The following is a 19815-nucleotide window of genomic DNA, read 5'->3' as shown; positions in this document are numbered from 1 at the left end:
AAAATCTTTTAAAACAGTCCCAGTAATGCTCAATGTTGGGCATTTATTTGCTGAGCCAATTTTTTTCCTTACAAAGCAGGGAAGAAAATACAAGTAGTAGCTAAAACTTTTATGATACCTACTATATGGAAGTTCTCTTCTAAGCACTTTACATGCTCATTTAAACTTCTCAACTATCCTAAGAAATGAACATTATTGTTATCACCACCACCTCATCACTGTTTTACAGCTGAGGAAACTGGGGTGCTGAGAATTTAAATAACTTCTCCCAAGTGAAATAACCAGTAAATTCAAATATGAAATTTGAATTCAGATGGTCTGGCTCCAGAGTTGATGTTCATCATGCTTTCCATATCCAAACACTCATTTGAATCAGAATAGTAAAATCCAAATATCTTACTGTATCTAGAAAATGTCCTCAACTTGCTTGGGCTAAGAAGACCAAATTTAAAAGTTAGGCTTCCATAGTTCAGACTAATACATCTTCTGTCCTGCAAGTGTTGGTGGTGGTGGTTGTGGTGGAGGAAGTTTCACAATTCATTCTCTGTATGTAGTATATTTGATTAAGCATTTTAGGTTCTCAGAGACATGTGACATAAAGGTGTTTGAAAATATTTAAAGTTACATGAATTGGCAAGACATTGGCTGCCCTCCACCCAAAAACTTAGATGGATAGATAAATATCTTAAGAATCTAATCTATGAATTGATTGCTGAGAGCATGATTGGGATAGTGGAGAGAGAGATCAATCAGGATTCTTGGATTCTAGTTTTGGCTATGTCATTAATTAGTTCTCTGGCTTTTGATAAGTCACTTAACCTTTCTGAGTCTTGGTTTCCCCATCTTTAAAATAAGAGGTTTAGATGATCTTCCAGGATCCACCTAACGTGAGCATTCCTTGTTTTTAGAGATTAAAGGAAACCAATGGTAGAGAAGTAGAGAAAGAGTTGAAAATGCTGTGAATAGAGAGAAAAAAGTTTAGCCTTGGCTTTGCCATTTTTAATCATTCTGGGTTGTAAATGAAATTGAAAGCAAGGAGGGATCAATGACATCATCCTCCACAGTGTGGCTCAGAACTGGGTTTGCTCACATTAAAAGAAAGTAAAGGGAAGGGGAGAGAAGGAAAGGAATGAAAGGGAAAAGAAAAAGAAAATGAGAAAAAGAAAAAGGAAAGGAAAGAGGAAAAAAAAAACATTTCAACCCAATAAAGCTAATTTCATGTGAATTGGCATCAGTGCAAAATAAATTAGATGAGTAGTTTACAGTATATCTCCCATAATAATCTGACTTGTCTTGAAACACTGAGCTTTTAAAACAAATTTTACTGCCTACTCTATGGCTTTGTGGTTCCATCATGCTTAAGGAAAAATGCTGACAACTTGTTTTCTGTTTCCACTGACAGCATTTCTGTTTTTAAATTGAAATGATAAATGGTCGGGTATGGTGCAATGGTTGAACTCTGAATTCTATACTGATATTCTATATTTCAATTTAATTCACACATTATTATTTCCAAGTAGATTTGAACTGTGTTAGATAAAATGGTCATCATGTGAAAATTATAATCAGTGAACAATTATATGGATTTTCATCTTAAGACTTAAAAACAGTATGTCTTGATTTAGGCTTTTCTTTATTATATGGACATACTCTTGAGAAGACCAGGGAACTCTGAGGAGAAAATTACTCTTAGATTTTTTCTACTTGGGGAAACCCAGGCGTCAGAATATTTTCCTAATTTTTTATCCTTTCAAAGCATTTGAGAACAGTTGATTTGTATTTTCTCTGTACACATTGCCAAAGACAGTGCTAGAGACTTGGAAAGACTAACTTTGATCTGAAGGTAGTTTTGCTTGCCATGTGCTTGTGCAATTGAGCACTACCTGATAATCAAAACCAACTCCGCAAACCTGAGCTTAGTCCTTTGACACCTTATTTGTGTCTTTGGGGGGAAGCTTAAAACATTATATCTTCATCTGTCAAATAAACTGATCCAATTCCCCAAAAAATTATCTTCAGTGCTTTTTAGTCACCATGGAAGATGGAGCAATCACAAAAGGCTGCCATTTGTGTCAAATAATGTATATATTAACAAAATTATCATAAGTGCAGTTTATTGATGTTGGGTTCTTTGCTTGGTGTTCACCGAACTCCCTCTCCTATCTTCAGCATATTTCCAGCATTCCCTCTGTACCCAGTGCCATCATGAATTCCAGAATCCTTCCTCTTTTCGGTCTGTCTACGTGTACCTTTATCAAAACCTATCCATCAACTGCCTCACAATTGTATGCTTCTCTACTTCATATAACTAGAGCAGGTCACTTACTTTCTGGGCCTCAGTTTTCCCAGTAAAATAAAGGGATTGAAATAGATGATCTTGAAAGCCCCATTCAGTTCTAAAATTAGAATACCTGCATTAATGTGGTATCTAGTAAATATGCTTTGCTTCATGATAGAGGAGTTTGGTGAGATCATAAGGGCCAGATTGTGGCAACTCCCTGGGGACATCATGATTTCACTTAGTTAAAATTCCTAGAGGCATTTCAGAGACTTCCTCGTTAATTTTGTTTTCCTTCCAATCACACTCCATAAATGGCTACCTATTTTGTTTATGCCTATAGTCAACTCTTGTTGCTTTCCAGGTAGCAAATATGATTACATAAACAGAAGAAAGATTTATATGTATCCTTTTGGATTTAACTCCTTACTCCTTTATCTGAACTCATTTTGTTGAGCTCAGATCTTAGGAAATAAACAATATATCTGAGGAGTTTCTTCAGCAAATTCTCCTTTCTGTTGGTATCATCCTAGTAATTCTTTCCTGGGTAATTCATTATGATCAAGTCTTCCAAAATATTGTCTCACTCTAAAAGCAATTTCTTTTCACAAATGTTACTCATGGATAAGATGTCTTCTTAAAGTAAAATTTAAAAATATCCTCTTAAAACACAATTAATCTAGTGATATTATCAATGAACATTTTAATCAGCTTTTGGGCATTTTAAATTTATATAACAACAACAACAACAACAAAACAGCTTGACTTTACACAGGTTAAGGAAAAAGAAACCATGGTGGATTTTTTTTTTCTTTTGGCTTCTCTTTCTTTAAAACAAAGAACAAAATGACAAGTACAAATTTGAGACATCTGGATGTTTCCCATCATGTGGCTTAAACATCTGCATTCTTTCACTTCTGATCCAGATGTTTTGGTCTTATGTAAACCTAGCTAAAATTAAGGAGAGTATCATCTGGGGACTTTGATTAACATGGACAGCAAATCTGAATAATCCATGTTCTGAGAGTCCTGTTTTTTGTCTAGTTCAGAACACATTACTAATGAGGTCAAAGTTACTGTAGGTTTGTTCCTTGTAAGGGCCAGTTAGCTCTGATTTGTTCTATGGCCACAGAATGCACTTCTAGCCTCAGCCCGCTGTCTGGAAAATGAGTGTCCTTGGTTCTACAGGCAGTCATGCAAGAAATTGAACAGCCAATTTCTACCACTTGGAAAGTGAAATAAAAATGCATTTCCCATGGATGGTGGGTCAGCAGTGTCATTTTTGTTTAAAAATAATAGCTGCAACAGTAACTTTTATGTAATGCTTATTTTGTGTCATTCTCCAAAGCGCTTTACATACATTCAATCATATTGTTCACAGTAACCCTATATATGTTATTGTTATACCCATTTTACAGGTGAGAAAATAGAAGCATGGAAGGTTGAGTAATTTGTCCAAGATGAAAATGAATGGCATTCTCAATTTTTCTGTTTCTTTCCCCATATCTCCTTTGTCAAGAAGGCTGGGAGTACTCACAATGTATTGGCTGTCTAGAAAATATGTCAGGGAGGACAGAAACTTGAATATTTCTGCATCATGAATTCATTGGTGGAATTGCTACTGTGGCACATCCTGTGCTCAGTAAAGGGGGTTAATCTAATCCCTATTATTCCACCCAATATGATAATTATAGTCATAAAAGTATGCTTTTCAAAAAAGAGAGACGTTTTTTGTTGGCAGTAAGTCAGTATGTAAAGTACATATTTCCCAAAAAATTAAAAAAAAAGTCCTATGTGGTTAGGAGCAATAAACTCCACTGGGTGGTTTCATAGAACTAAATTGTCTGCATGCTCTGAGGAAGAATGATTTGTTTGACTGGCAAAATGCTTAAGAAACTTTGATCTCCAACCACAGATTGACTAGAATTCTAAAATCCTAGACCTAGACAGGACATAAAGAGATAATCTAATTCATTTTTAAATGAAAATAATAAATTAAACTGCTTTCCAGTAGAAGCAAATAAAAAATATCTTCTTATATTTTTGAAGAATCCAGGAATTGAAACTTCACAGATGCTCCCAAATTCATCTGTCCTTTTAATCAAGACATGTGATATGAGCACCTATTCTATGACTAGCACTTTCTTGAGTAATTGAACTGTAGCAAGGAATAATACATGGCCACTGATCTTCAGAAGATCTTTATCTGTTCTGGTGTTTTCTGCTTCTGAGGGTAAAAGCTCTCTTTCCTAAAACTTTCCTTTTCTTTGTTTTTGTTTTTGTTTTTGTTTTGTTTTGTCTCATCTCCTGGCATCATGGAAAAGAATTGCTCAACATCTTACTAACTGCAACTCTGTTCATTTGTTCACTAAATTTTATTTCCTTTTTCTTCTGAGCAAACATCTAGACTCTACGTCCTTACCCTTTAATGTGAGTGGATTTTATTGGCCATTTTGTTCCAACCTCCTTGCCCTCTCCTTTTACCAATCTGCTGGCTGAATGGAGAGAACTCCTTGGACCTAGAGGAGATGAGAGAAACAAAATAAAAAGAGCCTATCTCTGAATGACTGTGGAGCACAGCCTCTCCCCATGAGCCCCTCCAATCCTCATTAGATTGTGATGTGAGCAGGCAGTGAATTTTACTGTGTTAAGCTGCAAAATTTGGGTTGTTGTTCTTTAACAATAGTTATCAAGTCTTATAAATACAATGTCCCATATAAAATTTCCTTCATAATTTTAAAGATTATAATCATTCCACATTCAATTTTGGTAAAAATTTGGTTCTTTGGTCTCAAGCTTTACGTGATTGTCAATTTTTTATTGTTCTTCATAGGGCAACTCCATGAGCTTCCTCCCACCACTCCAACACACTTCAACATATCACTTTTTGCTCCTTGTAAACCTTGTCCAGTTTCTCTATTTTATTTTTTTTCTATTATGTTTTTTTTTATTATGTTCAAACTAGTGACAAATACCCTCAATCCCTACCTTTTGAAGTTCTGTCTAATTGAACAATTTCAATGCCTTTATTTTCTGATCATAATTCTATACTCTGAAGTGAAGTGAGGAATTTAAAAAGAATCAGTAGACAGATGAGACACAAAGGACCAAACTTCATCAATTCCTTCTTTGAGAATTTGAGATTATATTTAGTGGAATAAATGTAATTACTCATTTCTAAAGCAGCTCTGCAGAAGTACTTTGTCTTTCTTGACCATTATTCTCCTGCAAATGCTTCAAAAGTTGCTCCAGTAGCAAACACACCTATCATTATGTTGTCTCTATTGTCCTTACAGTGTCAGGATGCTCAATTAAGAAAGTAAGTTAAATACTCCAAGAGAATTCCTTTTGTGCAACTAGTTTTCTTTATCCTTGAAGTCTTTATTGACTTTTTGAAAATTTTCCACTTTTCACTTCACCACATTCTGCCTATTCCTCTTTCTCCTGATTTGTCTTTTCTGAGAGTATCCAGGGCACAACTCTCCATCTCTTATCACCTCAGATGTGGACTATGACAATAGCATCCCAACTGGTCTCCCTGCCACCATTCTCTTCCCTTATTTAATTCTTCCTGCATCTGCTACCACATGAATGTTCCAGCACCTCTCCTATCCTTATTTCTTACTATGCCCTCACACAGATTTCTGCTCTTGCTAGCCCAAATATGCTTGTTATCAGCTAAACAGGACTTGCTTATTTCCTCCTGAATCTTCACATGTGTTGTTCTTTGCACTTGGGAAATTGCCTTTCTTCACCACTGTTCTTTCTATTCCAAACTCATCTCTTGCTCAATTTGGGACTGAATCATCCCACCTCTCTTATCTACTCTGTACGTAAAATATTAATTTTCCTACACTGGAATATGTTTTGAAAATACCCCCTTTCTTTGTGCATGTAATGTGTACACTATTTGAAAATAAGGACTTCAAATTTTAAAAAAATATTTCTATTAAACTTTATGTAGTGGGCCATACACAGTGGGCACTTAATATTCATGATTGACTTTAGTACTACCTGGAGAAAACTTGGTTGATTGAACAGTAGTGAACATTTGAGAAGACAGGTTTAGGTGGGTGCAGGTGATTTTACAAGCTCTGATCTCATGGTAATTAGAATGCTGAATAACCTTCTTAAATTGCCTATGGCTGATTTCAGTTGTAAAAAAAGGTAAGTTTTATATGAAAAGGTTAGAAGCTAATGATTATTTTTTATTAGACAGCGCCATACATTCATCAGAGAGTCTTAATATTCAACACTGTAACTTCCTATCAGACATCTTAGAACAAAAATGCATGAGTAATAGAGAAATTTGAGCCAAACAATTTTCAACATGAAATTCTCTCCCAGAAAAGAGCAACAACAATTGAAAGTGTTCAGACTTAACTGGCCACTATGGAACTATGTCCTGTCTTAACTTCATTCTGATTTTATCACTACTCCACCTTGGGAAATTGATATAAGGAGCATCAAGATTTGTATGTACAATTTCTAGGATATTTCCCATGGTCATTCTTTAATTTTTTTAGAAAACACTTGGTGAAAACCAACCAATTTATTTAAAAATAAAATGCCAAAGGGCAGTAAATGCTTGAAACCAGGGGTTCTGTACTCTTGTAAGACCTTCAATCACCACATGGGTCAGAGAGTCTTCTCTTTTGTAAGACCTTCAATCACCACGTGGGGCAGAGAGTCTCCTCTTTTTTTCCAGAATTTGCTTCTTTCACACACCTGCCATTTTTCAATGTGTTACAAAAATAATTCATAATATATTAATCATTTCCATGTCCTCTGGAAACTCCTCTATAAACTTCCCTTTCATACCTGAACTGTTTCTCCTCTTATTGTAGTTTGTTTCCTACTTTTAAGCCCCACAATATTAGCTACAATACTCAAACTTTTAATTTATCACATGATACTACCTTGGGTTTAAGCCTTACTAGAAGCCCACAAATGTTTTTGTACTCATTTTTTTAAATGAGAGTGATTGAAATCTGAACAGATTTGGATCTAATTTAATCAAGGTTTAGAGGGGGTGAGGAGAGATACCTTCTTACTTCTTTTCGGGAACCATCTAGCCGTCTTTCAGAATCTCCACAGTTAGATTAGAGCTCAGAGATTACCAAATCTGCCAGATCTTATATTTTGCCAAACTAAAACCACGTACATTTTGAAGATCTCCTGAGCACTGTTTATTCTTAATACAGTTTTCACTTCATTCATACACACACACACACACACACACACATATATGGTATATATGGTATGAATATATATATTGTTTTTGTATATTTCTCATTTGTTTCATAATTTCTGACATTCTCAGATTTTTTTAAATCTTTAATAGCATCAATTTTTAAAAGTCCGTGTACTGTTGATGAATGAACTAAATAAATTTGCTATGAACATACAGGAACTAATTGCATCAGTATTTTTTCTAAATTTTCAAATCCATTTCAGTGAAAAATTGAGAAGAAAGTTTTTCCTACTGTGTAAGCAAGTGGAAAATAAATTATGTTCTAGACTAAATGCTTATTATACCCTATGGGTTATATCTTTCAAAAATATCAGATGAAAATCAAATTTGAATTGCCATCTAGAAATAAATTTTTATAGATAGTGTACACATTCGTTCCTGAAAATGGTAGAAAAGGTTACTTGTCAAGTTCCCCAGCACAAGTGTGAATGCTCTGTTTTTGAGTACTTACTAGTAGTGAAAGGACACATTGTGGCCAGCCAACTCAAATTGCTACCCACGTTTAATCATTGTAAATAAAGGAAGCAGAGAGACCCATGTTATATTTTCAGAACTGGCATGCTCAATATAGAAGTATTAGTTTAAAAATACCACTGAAAATTCTATTTGAATTAATCTAGGTTTCTGTGAAAAACAAAATAATAAGAAGTACAATTGGTCACTTAAACATATATACTACTCATTTCATGCAGGTTATTAACTTAATAATTACACATATCATTAAAGGACAATGAAGAGTAAATACAACTTTATAGCACTTGGAAAACAGTTTGGAATTGACAAATTTCCATATCTGAAATACCTATATTTTTTACAGAAGCAAAATCACCTTTCTCAGTGGAAACAATACATCTATGAAACATCTGTGTGTGTTGAACAGGACTTTTCAAAGAAGAAACTAATTGTCTCAGTATGAAATGAACATGTATCACTGCTAAGCTTTTACATATTGTTGAAGCATAATGCATTTTCTGAGCAGCTGGATATAGAAAAGCAATGGAGAAACAAGTACTTTAAACAAAACTTTCATGGATCACAGGGAATTAATAATGTAAAAAGGTTGAAAGAAATAATCAAAACATATTATCTAATATTCTCTTATATGTTTGAGTCTCACATTTACAAGGGTTGGGCAAATTCTTAATTTTTACACATTGTGTACATCTGTTCTTATTTATATTTGTCCAAAAACATGATTTATGAACCATCTGCAAGGTATCAGATTCAACCTTGATAAAAAATTGCCCCCCCCCCCAGTCATCGTGGTAGAGAACACACCAAAACTGAGTAATTTGAAATAACACAAAGTAGTAATCCACAATAAATACTAGAATAGGGGTACAATCCTTACAGTAAATTCATAATATTTTAGATCATTCACAGGGATTTTCTGGTGTGGTACAGTCACAGTCATAATGTGAAGGTGGAAAACTTTAGTCTATAAAATATACTCTTTGAAGCACCAGGAATAGAGATACTTCTGCAGGAACCGTGCACACATGGCGAAGAAGATATTTTGTATGTGCAGAATAGTCTGTTTCACAACCACATTTCAGATGAGAATCACTGCAATTGCTGCTCTATCACTAGTAAACTTGAATAATTTTGCACTTCATCTGTTGATATTGTTGTTTTACTTCTTTTCTGCTGCTGACACTGCAGTCAATATTAACTCAAATTCAAACTCCAATGATGCTGTAAAAAGTAGGTCAAGAGATCATTTGGAAAAAAAAAATCCAAATGTGAATTATTAGCAAACAATAAAATACGCATCTTAAAAGGTGTTTTCAAATTTGTAAAACTTGAAATAGGCTAGAAAGCCATACGAGTTCTTTAAAATCATCTTCAAAGAACTAGCAGCCTCTCTATTCATTTGCTTAAGAAATGCTTATTGTTTGCCTACCCATCAGTTTGCTTTACAGAAGACATGCTCCCTATACAAGTATAAGCTGTCATTATGAGCTGTTGATTTAGTCTAGAGAAGTTGCCCAGTACATTGAAGAAGTTCCAAACATTTCAATCACATTTTTTCTTAACTGATCTTCTTCTACAAAGAATCCTCTTAATTGGGGTGCTTCAACACTTCTTTCTTGATAACTCCTGATTTTTTAGTTATTCTGTAGAAGTTCTCTTTTCCGCTTAAACTTAGTTCAGAATTTTCAAAATCAATTCAAGTCTAAGTTTTTCTTATTTCAAAAGCCATGTAAATACTGAAATATTTATAAATATGGGGAAGATACCTCATCTAAGCTTGCAGTCCAAAAGGTGTCATAAAACCTACTCTTAAAGAAAAGGATATTTAACTTTTTACTTTCAGGAAGAAATCAAAACTACTCATTGAAACAAGGTACTATACTACAAAAGCAGGTCCTTCCTCCCCCCATCTCCCACTATTTTGGAAATGTAAACAAAAATTATAAGTACAAAAGGGATTCTGTGCCTTTTACTTTGAACACGTATTCAGCACCTCAATGTTATTAGGTGTACTTTATGCTTGGCAAAGAAGAAATTCTGTATGTTCACATAGCTGTTCAGAGGACTTCAGAGTTTTTACTACCAAATATCACTGGTAAAGCTAAGCTCTTTGGATGATAAAGGTAGCAGGGAACTGTTCCTATGAAATTCTTGGGTATCTTTCAGGTTATTCGTAAGGGATAGCTGTCCATTGAGTAGTGCCAGAGGCGGGTTGCAGTAAGTGTGGTGGTTGCCTAAGGAAGGTACTGGCAAGGTGGTGGTTGGCATCTCGTGTTTATAACCTCTGCAACAGTGTCTCATTTGCATTGAATCTGAATGGTGGAAATCAGGGAGATCAGCTTGAGATGACACCAGAGAGGCCGAGGTACTGGTCATGGCAATAGAGGGTATAGGCTGGAGTTCTCCAAAAAGTCCTTGCTCTGCAGAGTCCAGAACATGGCACCGAGAAAGCATTTCTTTTTTCTTGATGGGCATTTCATATACTAATTGCTTCCAAAACTTAGAATTTAATTTGCTGCTTTTGGGTCCCTTCCACTTGATCAAGGACAGAAGTTTAATGTTGCGCTTTAGTGATTCCACCTCCTGGCAATTCACCTTTTCTTTTAATTCTGTACACTCAATCAGAATCACTTTGATTTCTCCACTGACTAGCATGTTATGGAGTCTACTTTCCAACTCGAAAATACTCCATCCTCGTCTGAGAATATAGTCTGGAGTTAGCAGGATAATAAGTCTTCTGCTTTGCTCAACACATCTTGCGAGATCTTCAATGTATGCTACAAATCACAGAAAGAGAGAAAGAGTAAAACAAACACATTTCCAGTCTTTAAAACATCAGGTTTGCACTCTAATAGAGCAAAAAGCCAGTCTTTCACTAAGGAACATCACATTTTCTTTTCTTGTATTGCACATTCAGAAAGTACATTTCCTTAAAATGAACAATGAAAAAAAAAACACACTCCGCTTATTAATACTTATTTTCTGTCCCCTCATCATTACTTACAGCATTCTGTTGACTAATACAAAACTCTGACTTCTTCAGAGTTTAGGTGTATTTCAGCTATTTTTATTTATTTAATTATTTAATTCAAGGCAGGCTTCCAAATTTTATCCCAATGTATCAACAGCCCTAGGGGAACAAGTAATCATCAGATTGATGAAAAGAGAAATGGAGCTGTTTAACGAATGAAAGGTCACTGTATTTATGGGTTTGTTTTGGTTTTTCCCATAGTTTTCAATTACTAAACTACCAAACTACAAAACAATTAGCAGGTATGTATAGGAACTACTTCAAAGATAACTGATAGAAATGGTGGAAAATCTCTTCTAGACTCATAGCTTGTTTCTCAGAATATCTTTTGTTATTGCAATCTTAGGTTCTCCATGTTGCCCTTCGAACTGAGAGATAGAAAAGTGGTTTGTGTGTGCCCAGGAGTTTAATTTAAACCAGCTTCTCTTTGTTCTGGGGAAGAATAAGGGGTGAAGTTATAGGTGGGGGATGGTGTGGAATGAATGGTAAAAGAGTAAAGGTGGAGTCTATCAGTTGAGGAGTCTTTACCCTACTTTGTGGAGAAATTCTGAGAGTGAGGTGAATATGTTATAGTCCTTTCATGGTAGAAAAACACTCAACTAACTCTAGATTTATTTATTCCACAGAATAATCCTTTTGCAATCATGTTTCCCCAAATCTGACCTGCCAAAAAGGGAAACACATACATGTGTTAACAAATGGAGACTTGGACACAGGTGCGGCAACAGAAAGCTGTCTTTACTAAGTAGAGAACAAGGCCTTGTCTAATGTACAGTGCCCTCTAGCAGAAGCAGTGCTTACAGAAGCATAGCAACATTTGTCACTGCAAATCTGCCCAAGGTTACAGACTGCTTTTAAGGAGTACATAGTGCAGGGCCACCAAACAACCCAGTACAAGCCACTTGAAAAGAGAAACTTATTTTATAGATGCACATTTTACAGAATCTCTCTTTTCCAGGGTTTTATTTCCACTACTAGGCAGCAAGAACACTTTCACAAGCGAATATGATTAAACTTTCTACACACCCTATAGATAAACAAAAAACTTTTTAGGAGATACACATAGAATTGCCCATTTAACAATTTGCTGTTATTATTGTTTTGGTTTTTACTTAATACATTTTAGGACTTTCTCATGCAGTAGTTACAATGACTGTTTGTAAGACAACTTCTAAGTGGAGAGGGGACGTCTTAAGAATTTAGAGAGATTATTTAAGAAAAAAAATCAGCATTGAAAACTGTAAAAAACGAAAGTAAAATAAATAAAAACAAAAAAAGCAAAATAAAAACACCACATAAATAACAATGGGGGAAGTTATCACTCTGTAATTTTCACTCAGAGAACTGGTGAAACAGAATGGAAGGAAAGGTAGAAAGTTTCAATAGAGTGGAAAAATTCTATCCCAATGTATCAACAGCTCTGACTCTTCATTTTCTTCCTTTCTTCCTGCTCCCAAAAAGAAAGAAGTTATGTGGGAAGCTTCATCATTAGAGGTTGGATCTGTAAGATACAGTAAAATAAACTATCATGCATCTTTCCCATTATTCTTTTCACCTTTCCTCTACATAAAGCAAAGCAAAGCAAAACAAAACCCAAACCCAGAATTATGGCATCAGTGCAGGAGTCCATGAAAATATAATTTTGCCAGGTAAATTATGAGTTAATTGTTAATTTCTTAGAGGAATTGTTTACAAAATAATTTACCAAGGGGTTATTCCAGGTAGTATTCTTCTCTCATTAATTGTAGTTTTTCATTTAATTAGAAAAATGATCTGTACAAATCTTGTCAGGTGCACATCTGCCACATAAACTGTGCCTCTATGAGTAACACTTTTTCTATGTGTTGGGATGTAGTCTAATTTATTTTTTAACTGTATTTTTAAAAACAAAAGGTTTGTCTCTATGTACATACCTCTACTTAAAGAAAAAAAGTTTACAATCCAGGTATCCATAGTCTTAAGAGAAACTATACACACACATATTTATTAATTTGATTGGGATTTATGGGCTTTGGCTTTTGCTATTCTTCTCCCTGAATGGGGAAGGGAACAGGGTACAATTTTTCTTTCCATTTGTACGGTTCTCCTCCTTCATCTGTCTTTTATATTTTGCTATTTGACAGCTAAGCCAAATGCAACATTTAGGGTTTTGGGAGCCTCTTAAAGATTCATTAGACAGAATTCGCATTTTCCTCGAGAAGGAATGACTGTCAGGACAGATCCCACTATGCTCAGCTGCACAGGGTGTGGATGTTGAAGGGAACCTTGGGTAGAGGGAGTGGTCCCTGTATCCTGCATATTACACTGGCTGTGCTTATCCTGGCAAAGCCTAGTGGAGAGTTGAGGCAACCATCCAGATAATTCCGGCTGAAAACCTGCTGTGGAAGAAAAAAGGTCTGAATTATCCTGGTTTGCCCTATATATACATTAATCATATGTACTGGAGTCAGTCAGTCAGTACATCAAAATTTTCCCTGGGTAGACACAGACCAAGTGTCCCAAAGAAAACATGAGCCATTTGTTTGGGCCCTGAATTTTGTGTTCCATTTCACTTGGTGAAAAACCAAGTGGAAGTTTTCAGATGTGGAGCCCACATTTCACTTCTTGGGATAGTGATCAGTGGCTGGGCAACAACCTCAATGTTTGAAAGCAGCTGGGGAGGTGCCTCTAAAAGCTGCCTGGCTCTAAGGAAAAGAAGGAGAGACTGTGCACTAGCTTCCATATTCTGGCTCTCTCTTTGTTTTTCTTTCTCTGGTTTTTTCTCCACACCACCCCCCTCACCAGCTCCTCTCTACCTCTCTCTCTCTTTCTTTTTCCGTCCTGTCTCCTTCTTGTCCTTTTATCTCCCTTTTTGCTTTCTTGCTCACTCTTTCTGCCTGTCCCTCTCTTGTTTTCCCTTTCTCTTTTTGTCTATCTCCGTTTACCCCCTTCTTTATCCTCCCTTTTTAAGTTTTTACTTTCTGTCTTCTTATCTTTGGGAAAAAACAGGACATAGCCATCGTGAAAAATATAAGTAAACTAGCAAGAGACCAAATAGGTAGAGTTAATATTTTTTATTTCCTAATTTTTAACCAGGGACTTGTTGCTGGCTTCTACCCAGCAAGTACCCTAAATAATTTCTCTCTTACCCCCAGGTTGCATGTCTACATCCAATGACTGCAAACTAGAGCATGATCCATTAAGAATATGTCTTGTTTATGCATGGTCTATGAGCAAGGAATAATTTCTTCAAAGGTTGTAAAAAAAAAAAAGAATATGATGCAACAGAGACCATATATGACTCACAAAGTCAAAAATATTTACTATCTGGGCTTTTACAGAGAAAGTATGCTACCCCTGAATTAGAGACCATCAGGGTATTTAGGTTTGGAAAAGTTCCAAGTAAACTAAGCAGAAACAGGTATCATGTTAAGACATTGCTGGTCCATAGTTAGTGTAGTCTCTGACAGGCAGTGGTGTTTGCCATGGTAGAGCTGTGGTTTTGTGGGGGACATTTTAGAAACCTTCAGAAACCATTTTAAAAAGCTTGTTACCATGAAGAGATAATAAGGAAACTTTTTTTAAAAAGTCCCTAAATCCACAGCACACATGAATATTTATTAAATCTTGCCTTGACTTATTCTGGCAAATTTAGCAACTGACTACTAGAAATCCCTCAAGGGCTCTTTTTTTTTCCGCATAAAAAAGTATAAAATATCCCTTAAATAAAAGGTCATTAAGTTATTTCTTTGTAGATTTTGGTTTGAAGTAACCTATGATGAAAAAAAAAATTAAAGAGGCCTGGGTCTGATAGTCTTCTGCTTCTTTAGGCAAAGCTATGAAACCATACCAAATTATCAGACACAAAATAAAGCTAATTACATTTAAATTATTTGTGATCTTCACAACTGGTAAAGAAAAAATCCCCTTGAACATAGTTTTGATAGGGGTGCTTGAGTTGGTATAAATTCATTTTTCACATTATAAGTGCAAGTGCAAAGAACCTTTTTTCATTTGTCTATCCTGAGAGTTGACAGAAATTAGGAAATATTCTAGAAAGGAAATGCATAGTCACCAGGCCCACTTTGGGGTGTGTACTTATTAGAGAATGAAGAAAGTTCAAGCCAATAGGAAACAAGGAAAGTGACAACCTAAAACTATTAAAAGGAAAGCAAATTCAATTTAAAAAATTCTTTTGGGGCAGTTGTATAAACCAAAATTACAGTGCATCTAGAAAAGTAGAATTAGCTCTACAAAAGTGACTTGGAAACAGGACACTTATTTAAAAAAAGCGTAACTGAAGAAAGAAATAAAGCAATAAAATAGAAGCAGAAAGAATGGCAGCCCTAAGAAATTGCTTCTACTGTGATGTGTATACTTTCCCAAAAGAACTCAGTACTCTTATAAATCTCAGGCACTGAATCTGTTGCAGATGTAGGCAGAAGAACAAGTGAGGAAAAAAAAACCACCTTATATATTTAGGAATGTCTATGAGGTCTTGCTACTGCCTACTAACCTGATTTATCAGGTTATCAAACTAATCAATTAGCTTCTTGGAAATATTCTTATGTCAGGGTCATTTTTAGGGGTAGATGGCATATTTTTAAAAAGTTAAAAGACAACTAACCTATAGACAAAGACACGATTTACTATTTTTCCAGGTTCAAATAATAATGGTTTTTATACCCACAGCTATGTACATCCACTAACAGACAAATCATTAAGATGAGAAAGGATGCATTAATATAGATACTAATTCATTAATTTTTGGCTAACATTAGCTAACTCATAGATATCAGCGGTGGTATTTCTAAAAACCTATGGGTTAATATTTTAAGACTTAAAATCAATATTTAATCTCTAAATTGACATCAGAAATGAGTTCTTTCTAATTGATTGAGATGGGTCCTTTCCTTTAACTGGTATGGAGAAACCAGCAAAAATAATATAGGTTTCCTATGTATCAAAGAAAAATGTATTATTCCGCACTATATATTTGGGAAAAACTATTTGCCCTCTGGTATAACTAGACACTTATAGTGAGGCACTTTATAATGTAGTCTCACTGAAAATACTATATGCATCTTAAATAATGAAGCTTAATACTAACTTGTTGAAAGAGTTATTTAGGTTGACAACCTGACTTTGTCTGCTGATATTACTAACAATCTGGGTCTTGATTCTGCCTCTGGCAGATGTAAGATTCTGCCTGTGTTGTCTGCCACAAAGACTGAGGCAATAAAATTTTTATTTAACTAGGTGTATGTGTGGGAAGGAGGGGCTTTCTAAACAGTGTGTGATATTACTTACCCTGCAAAAACTTTCCCTTTCTCCTCCCTCTCCAAGTTCTTGGCTTGATATTTCATAGATAGTTCATTGGGTTAAATTTTTTGGTAAGAATTTTGTTCTCTACTGAGTAATGTTAAGGATACTAATTAATTATTATTGATAGGTTGGTTGATCAATGGCTCACATGGATTTGCTGTGACCTTGCAAGTATAGTGAACTATATTTATTCACAGTTTTGACTTTGAAGACTGTTATTTCTGGTAATGAATCTCTTACTTTTACTGTTACATTTTACCTGTGGATGGGTGGGTAGGGAAGCATTACAGTAGGCAGAATCTACTCTGGAATATTATCCTCATCTCTAAATTCTTTCTCATCTCTCTTCACCTCTTTCCTGAGAGTAAAGATAGGTAATGGAAAACATTGAGAAAATATTGAGGGAAAGATAATGTGGAGAGTAGCAAAAAACAAACAAACAAACAAAAAAAACACCCTGCAAAATGTCCTTTCCCTCCTCTTTTTTCCCTTACCCTCATGCCCTAGAAACTTATAGATGGAATTAATTTCATTCAGTGAATATTATGAATAGGAACAAGACTACCTGCTCTTTAAATTGTCTTTTCTGTGGCTCCTTTGTACTTAAAGACAGTTTTATCCAGGTCTTCTGATCCTTTTTTTTTTTTAAGGTGTCTGTTCTTTGTGCCCCTCAAGCAGTAGACTTCTTGATTGAAATTCTACACAGTTCTTTCTTAACCTCAAACTCTCGTGAGAAACTTTAGTCCATTGACATCAGCACATTTGGAGGCATATTGGGGTACAATTCCCTTTCTCTTGACTTTAACATGAAGGGGATAGTGGGCATATCTAATTTTATTCCATTTGAGTTAATTGCTCACAATGTGTTAAATTTCCACGGTTGTGCATGTCACCCCTGCCTCACAGTTTTTAGGTCACAGACATCAGAATGCCTAGAAAAGGATTTTATTACTCCCCAAGGAAAATTTACTTGAATAGTGTCCAATTATGTCCAGCTATTAGAGGAACTATTGGCAATGGGTACTTACAGATCCATGTACAAAAATATTTTTTGCATGCCTCACTTAGAAGTGACTAGGGATCATCTGACACCAGATGTATTCTCCACTCATTTGTCATTCCACTGTCAGCACAATCACATGGCTAGCACTAAGTATTAGAAAACTGAAGATTAGAATAGTGAGGAAATGTAAGAATGTAATCAGACATTATCATTTCCCTTAAATTACTGAAGGAGTTATGGGATTCTTGAGTTTCACTCACTCAATTACTCCTTCAGTAATACTGATACTTGAGGCCAAATTCATAAATATAACTTCAGCAGACAGAGATGATCAAACATATATGTGACAGTATCTTTAGTATACTAATGTCTTTCTCTAGTGTAATAATGCATGAATAACTCACATAGAGATCCCCTCAGTCTTTCTATGAATAGAAGGGAACATTAAGATAAATCATTTTGAAGGAATTTTTTCTCTTCAAAGTCTACTTAGATATTTATAGATTTTTCTGAAGTTTCAGACAGAACAGGCTCAATTTTTAATTGTTAATAAATATTACATAGGTATTTTTAAGAACCTTGATTGCTTTCTTTTAAAGGCAAGCAACAACTACAGGATTGGGTTGTTTCTACTTTTAGTCTTAGAATGTTATTTTCTCCACCTGATCAGCGGCCTTGAACCTAATTCAATAACCTTTTATATTTTTATGTTTTTTAATCCTTGCAGAAACACTGAGATAAGATGGGATAGAGAACCTAAATGGTACTCATCCAAAAATGTCCCCAATCTCAGGATCTCAATTGCACAGCTGGGTTCTATTGGTCACATGTCAGCTTCAGAGCACATCTGTTCATTCCTCAAGGATCCACTAGGCCCCATGAACAAAATGTGCTCTGTGTACAGTACTTTACACCACAAAACCCAGCAGCTGCAGGGGTGAGAAAATCTCTACTTCTCAAGTTTGTGTCTCTAGGCAGTTTGAGTAGGGTGTTTTCTATCTGGCTTTCTTTTGGTTGTCTGTCAGTTCTGACATTCAGACGCCTGTTGGCAACAAAGTTGCTTTTGCTATTCTCAGGACAGATGTTTCTAGCCTGGGAAGAGACAAACCAAATTTTTACTGGAAAGTAGGAATTCTTGCCACATTCAGGCACCAAACCTGAGAAAACACAAGGAAGATCTTGGCTACAGGCTCAAGAATGGAAAGGTAGGCCACTGCCAGGAAAATAATGTCCAGAGCTGAAGACTTTTAGTTTTAGCCTTTATGAAAAAAATATTTGTGTCAAATCTCCCCATCTCTGCTGCCTCATGATGGCCAAAGGACACTTCCCTAGTAGGGCACGTGGAAACAGTGCAGACACAACCTCATCTTGGAAAGTAACATCTTTCTATTGAAGCATTTTGAGAACTGTTGGTCATATGAGGAAGAGAGAGACTGAGAGGGAGACAGAAGATGGGCGGAGTCCCCTTCATGTACTTTGAAACTGTATGCATTGGAAAGGTATGTGTGCTAATGAGATTGAGTTGGAATACCATGAGAGTGGTGCAAAAGAAACTGAAGATACATCAAAAGTGAAGATATTAAACATTAATAGGTTAATGACAAAGACCTCATTAATTTGATTCATAGAAAATTATTGTTGTAGATCAAGGATGATATTATGAAGTCTGCTTTTACAGTCCTCAAAGACCTCATTGCTAGTTTTTGGAGGAAGGAGTAGTCTTGGGTCAACATATTTTAAAAGAGATGTGAGGGACAAGCATAGCTTATAATATTGTAACTAGTTTTTCCCCCCAGGAATGTGTCTATGTTTATATAGCATAACCTGTTAAATCTGTACCAATGGTTGCAAATACAGACCACAGAAGCTTCTTTAATAACACACATACACCAAGTCCAAAATTTTCTACTCTGTCATTCATGTGTAAATCAAGTGTATTATTCATATACTTCATCAACTTCCTGAATGCATGCTAAAAATGCCAAGAAAAAACTCGTTAATCGTGACATGGTGACTGCTCAGCCAGCTCTAAAATGTTGATGGAAAAAGAAAAATTGTCAAAGGGCCTTTTTAAGAACTTCTGCAGGTTACACTCGCAAATCAGAATTCAGAGAACAAGAATTTCCTCATTTAGGAAGGAAGGATTAAAATCAAACACCCTCCAGTGGTTGCATCTAAAAACTGCATAGTTATCCCAAATGGCTTACTTATAAAAGGAGTCTTCCTGTGCACCATTGAGTACACAGAAACCAAATCCCTGCTCAGTCTGATGGTTGTATAATCTCAAAAAAATTAAAATGATCTTCTATGGACTGTAAATTCTCTGCCATCCTAATGACTTCTTGGGTGTTTTTATGTTAAGTTCTTTAAATGTCAGGGTATACTAGGTGACAACTTCCTAATATCTCTTCTTATTCAGTGAGTTACAGTCCCCAACTCAAATCTTGTAGCTTAGAGCTAGGAAATATGGC

The 19815-nt window shown here is 35.4% G+C and overlaps 1 protein-coding gene across 1 annotated transcript in view; it reads right to left on the bottom strand.

The window, feature by feature from the left end:
• Nucleotides 1–10085: 10085 nt before the first annotated feature.
• The window catches only part of IL1RAPL2 (interleukin 1 receptor accessory protein like 2), a gene marked incomplete at both ends in the record, with an annotated part of 1178754 nt that continues 1169024 nt past the window's right edge, over nucleotides 10086–19815 (bottom strand). Inside the window, one exon of the mRNA XM_080795622.1 lies at nucleotides 10086–10783. Within this exon, the coding sequence (XP_080651748.1) occupies nucleotides 10086–10783 (698 nt within the window). The remainder of the gene's footprint in view (nucleotides 10784–19815) is intronic.

This window comes from Martes martes (genome assembly GCF_963455335.1).
Source record: "Martes martes genome assembly, chromosome: X".
NCBI classification, from domain to species: domain Eukaryota; kingdom Metazoa; phylum Chordata; class Mammalia; order Carnivora; family Mustelidae; genus Martes; species Martes martes.
The sequence above is the reverse complement of the archived record's forward strand: the minus strand, read 5'-3'. Positions and strand labels throughout refer to the sequence as shown.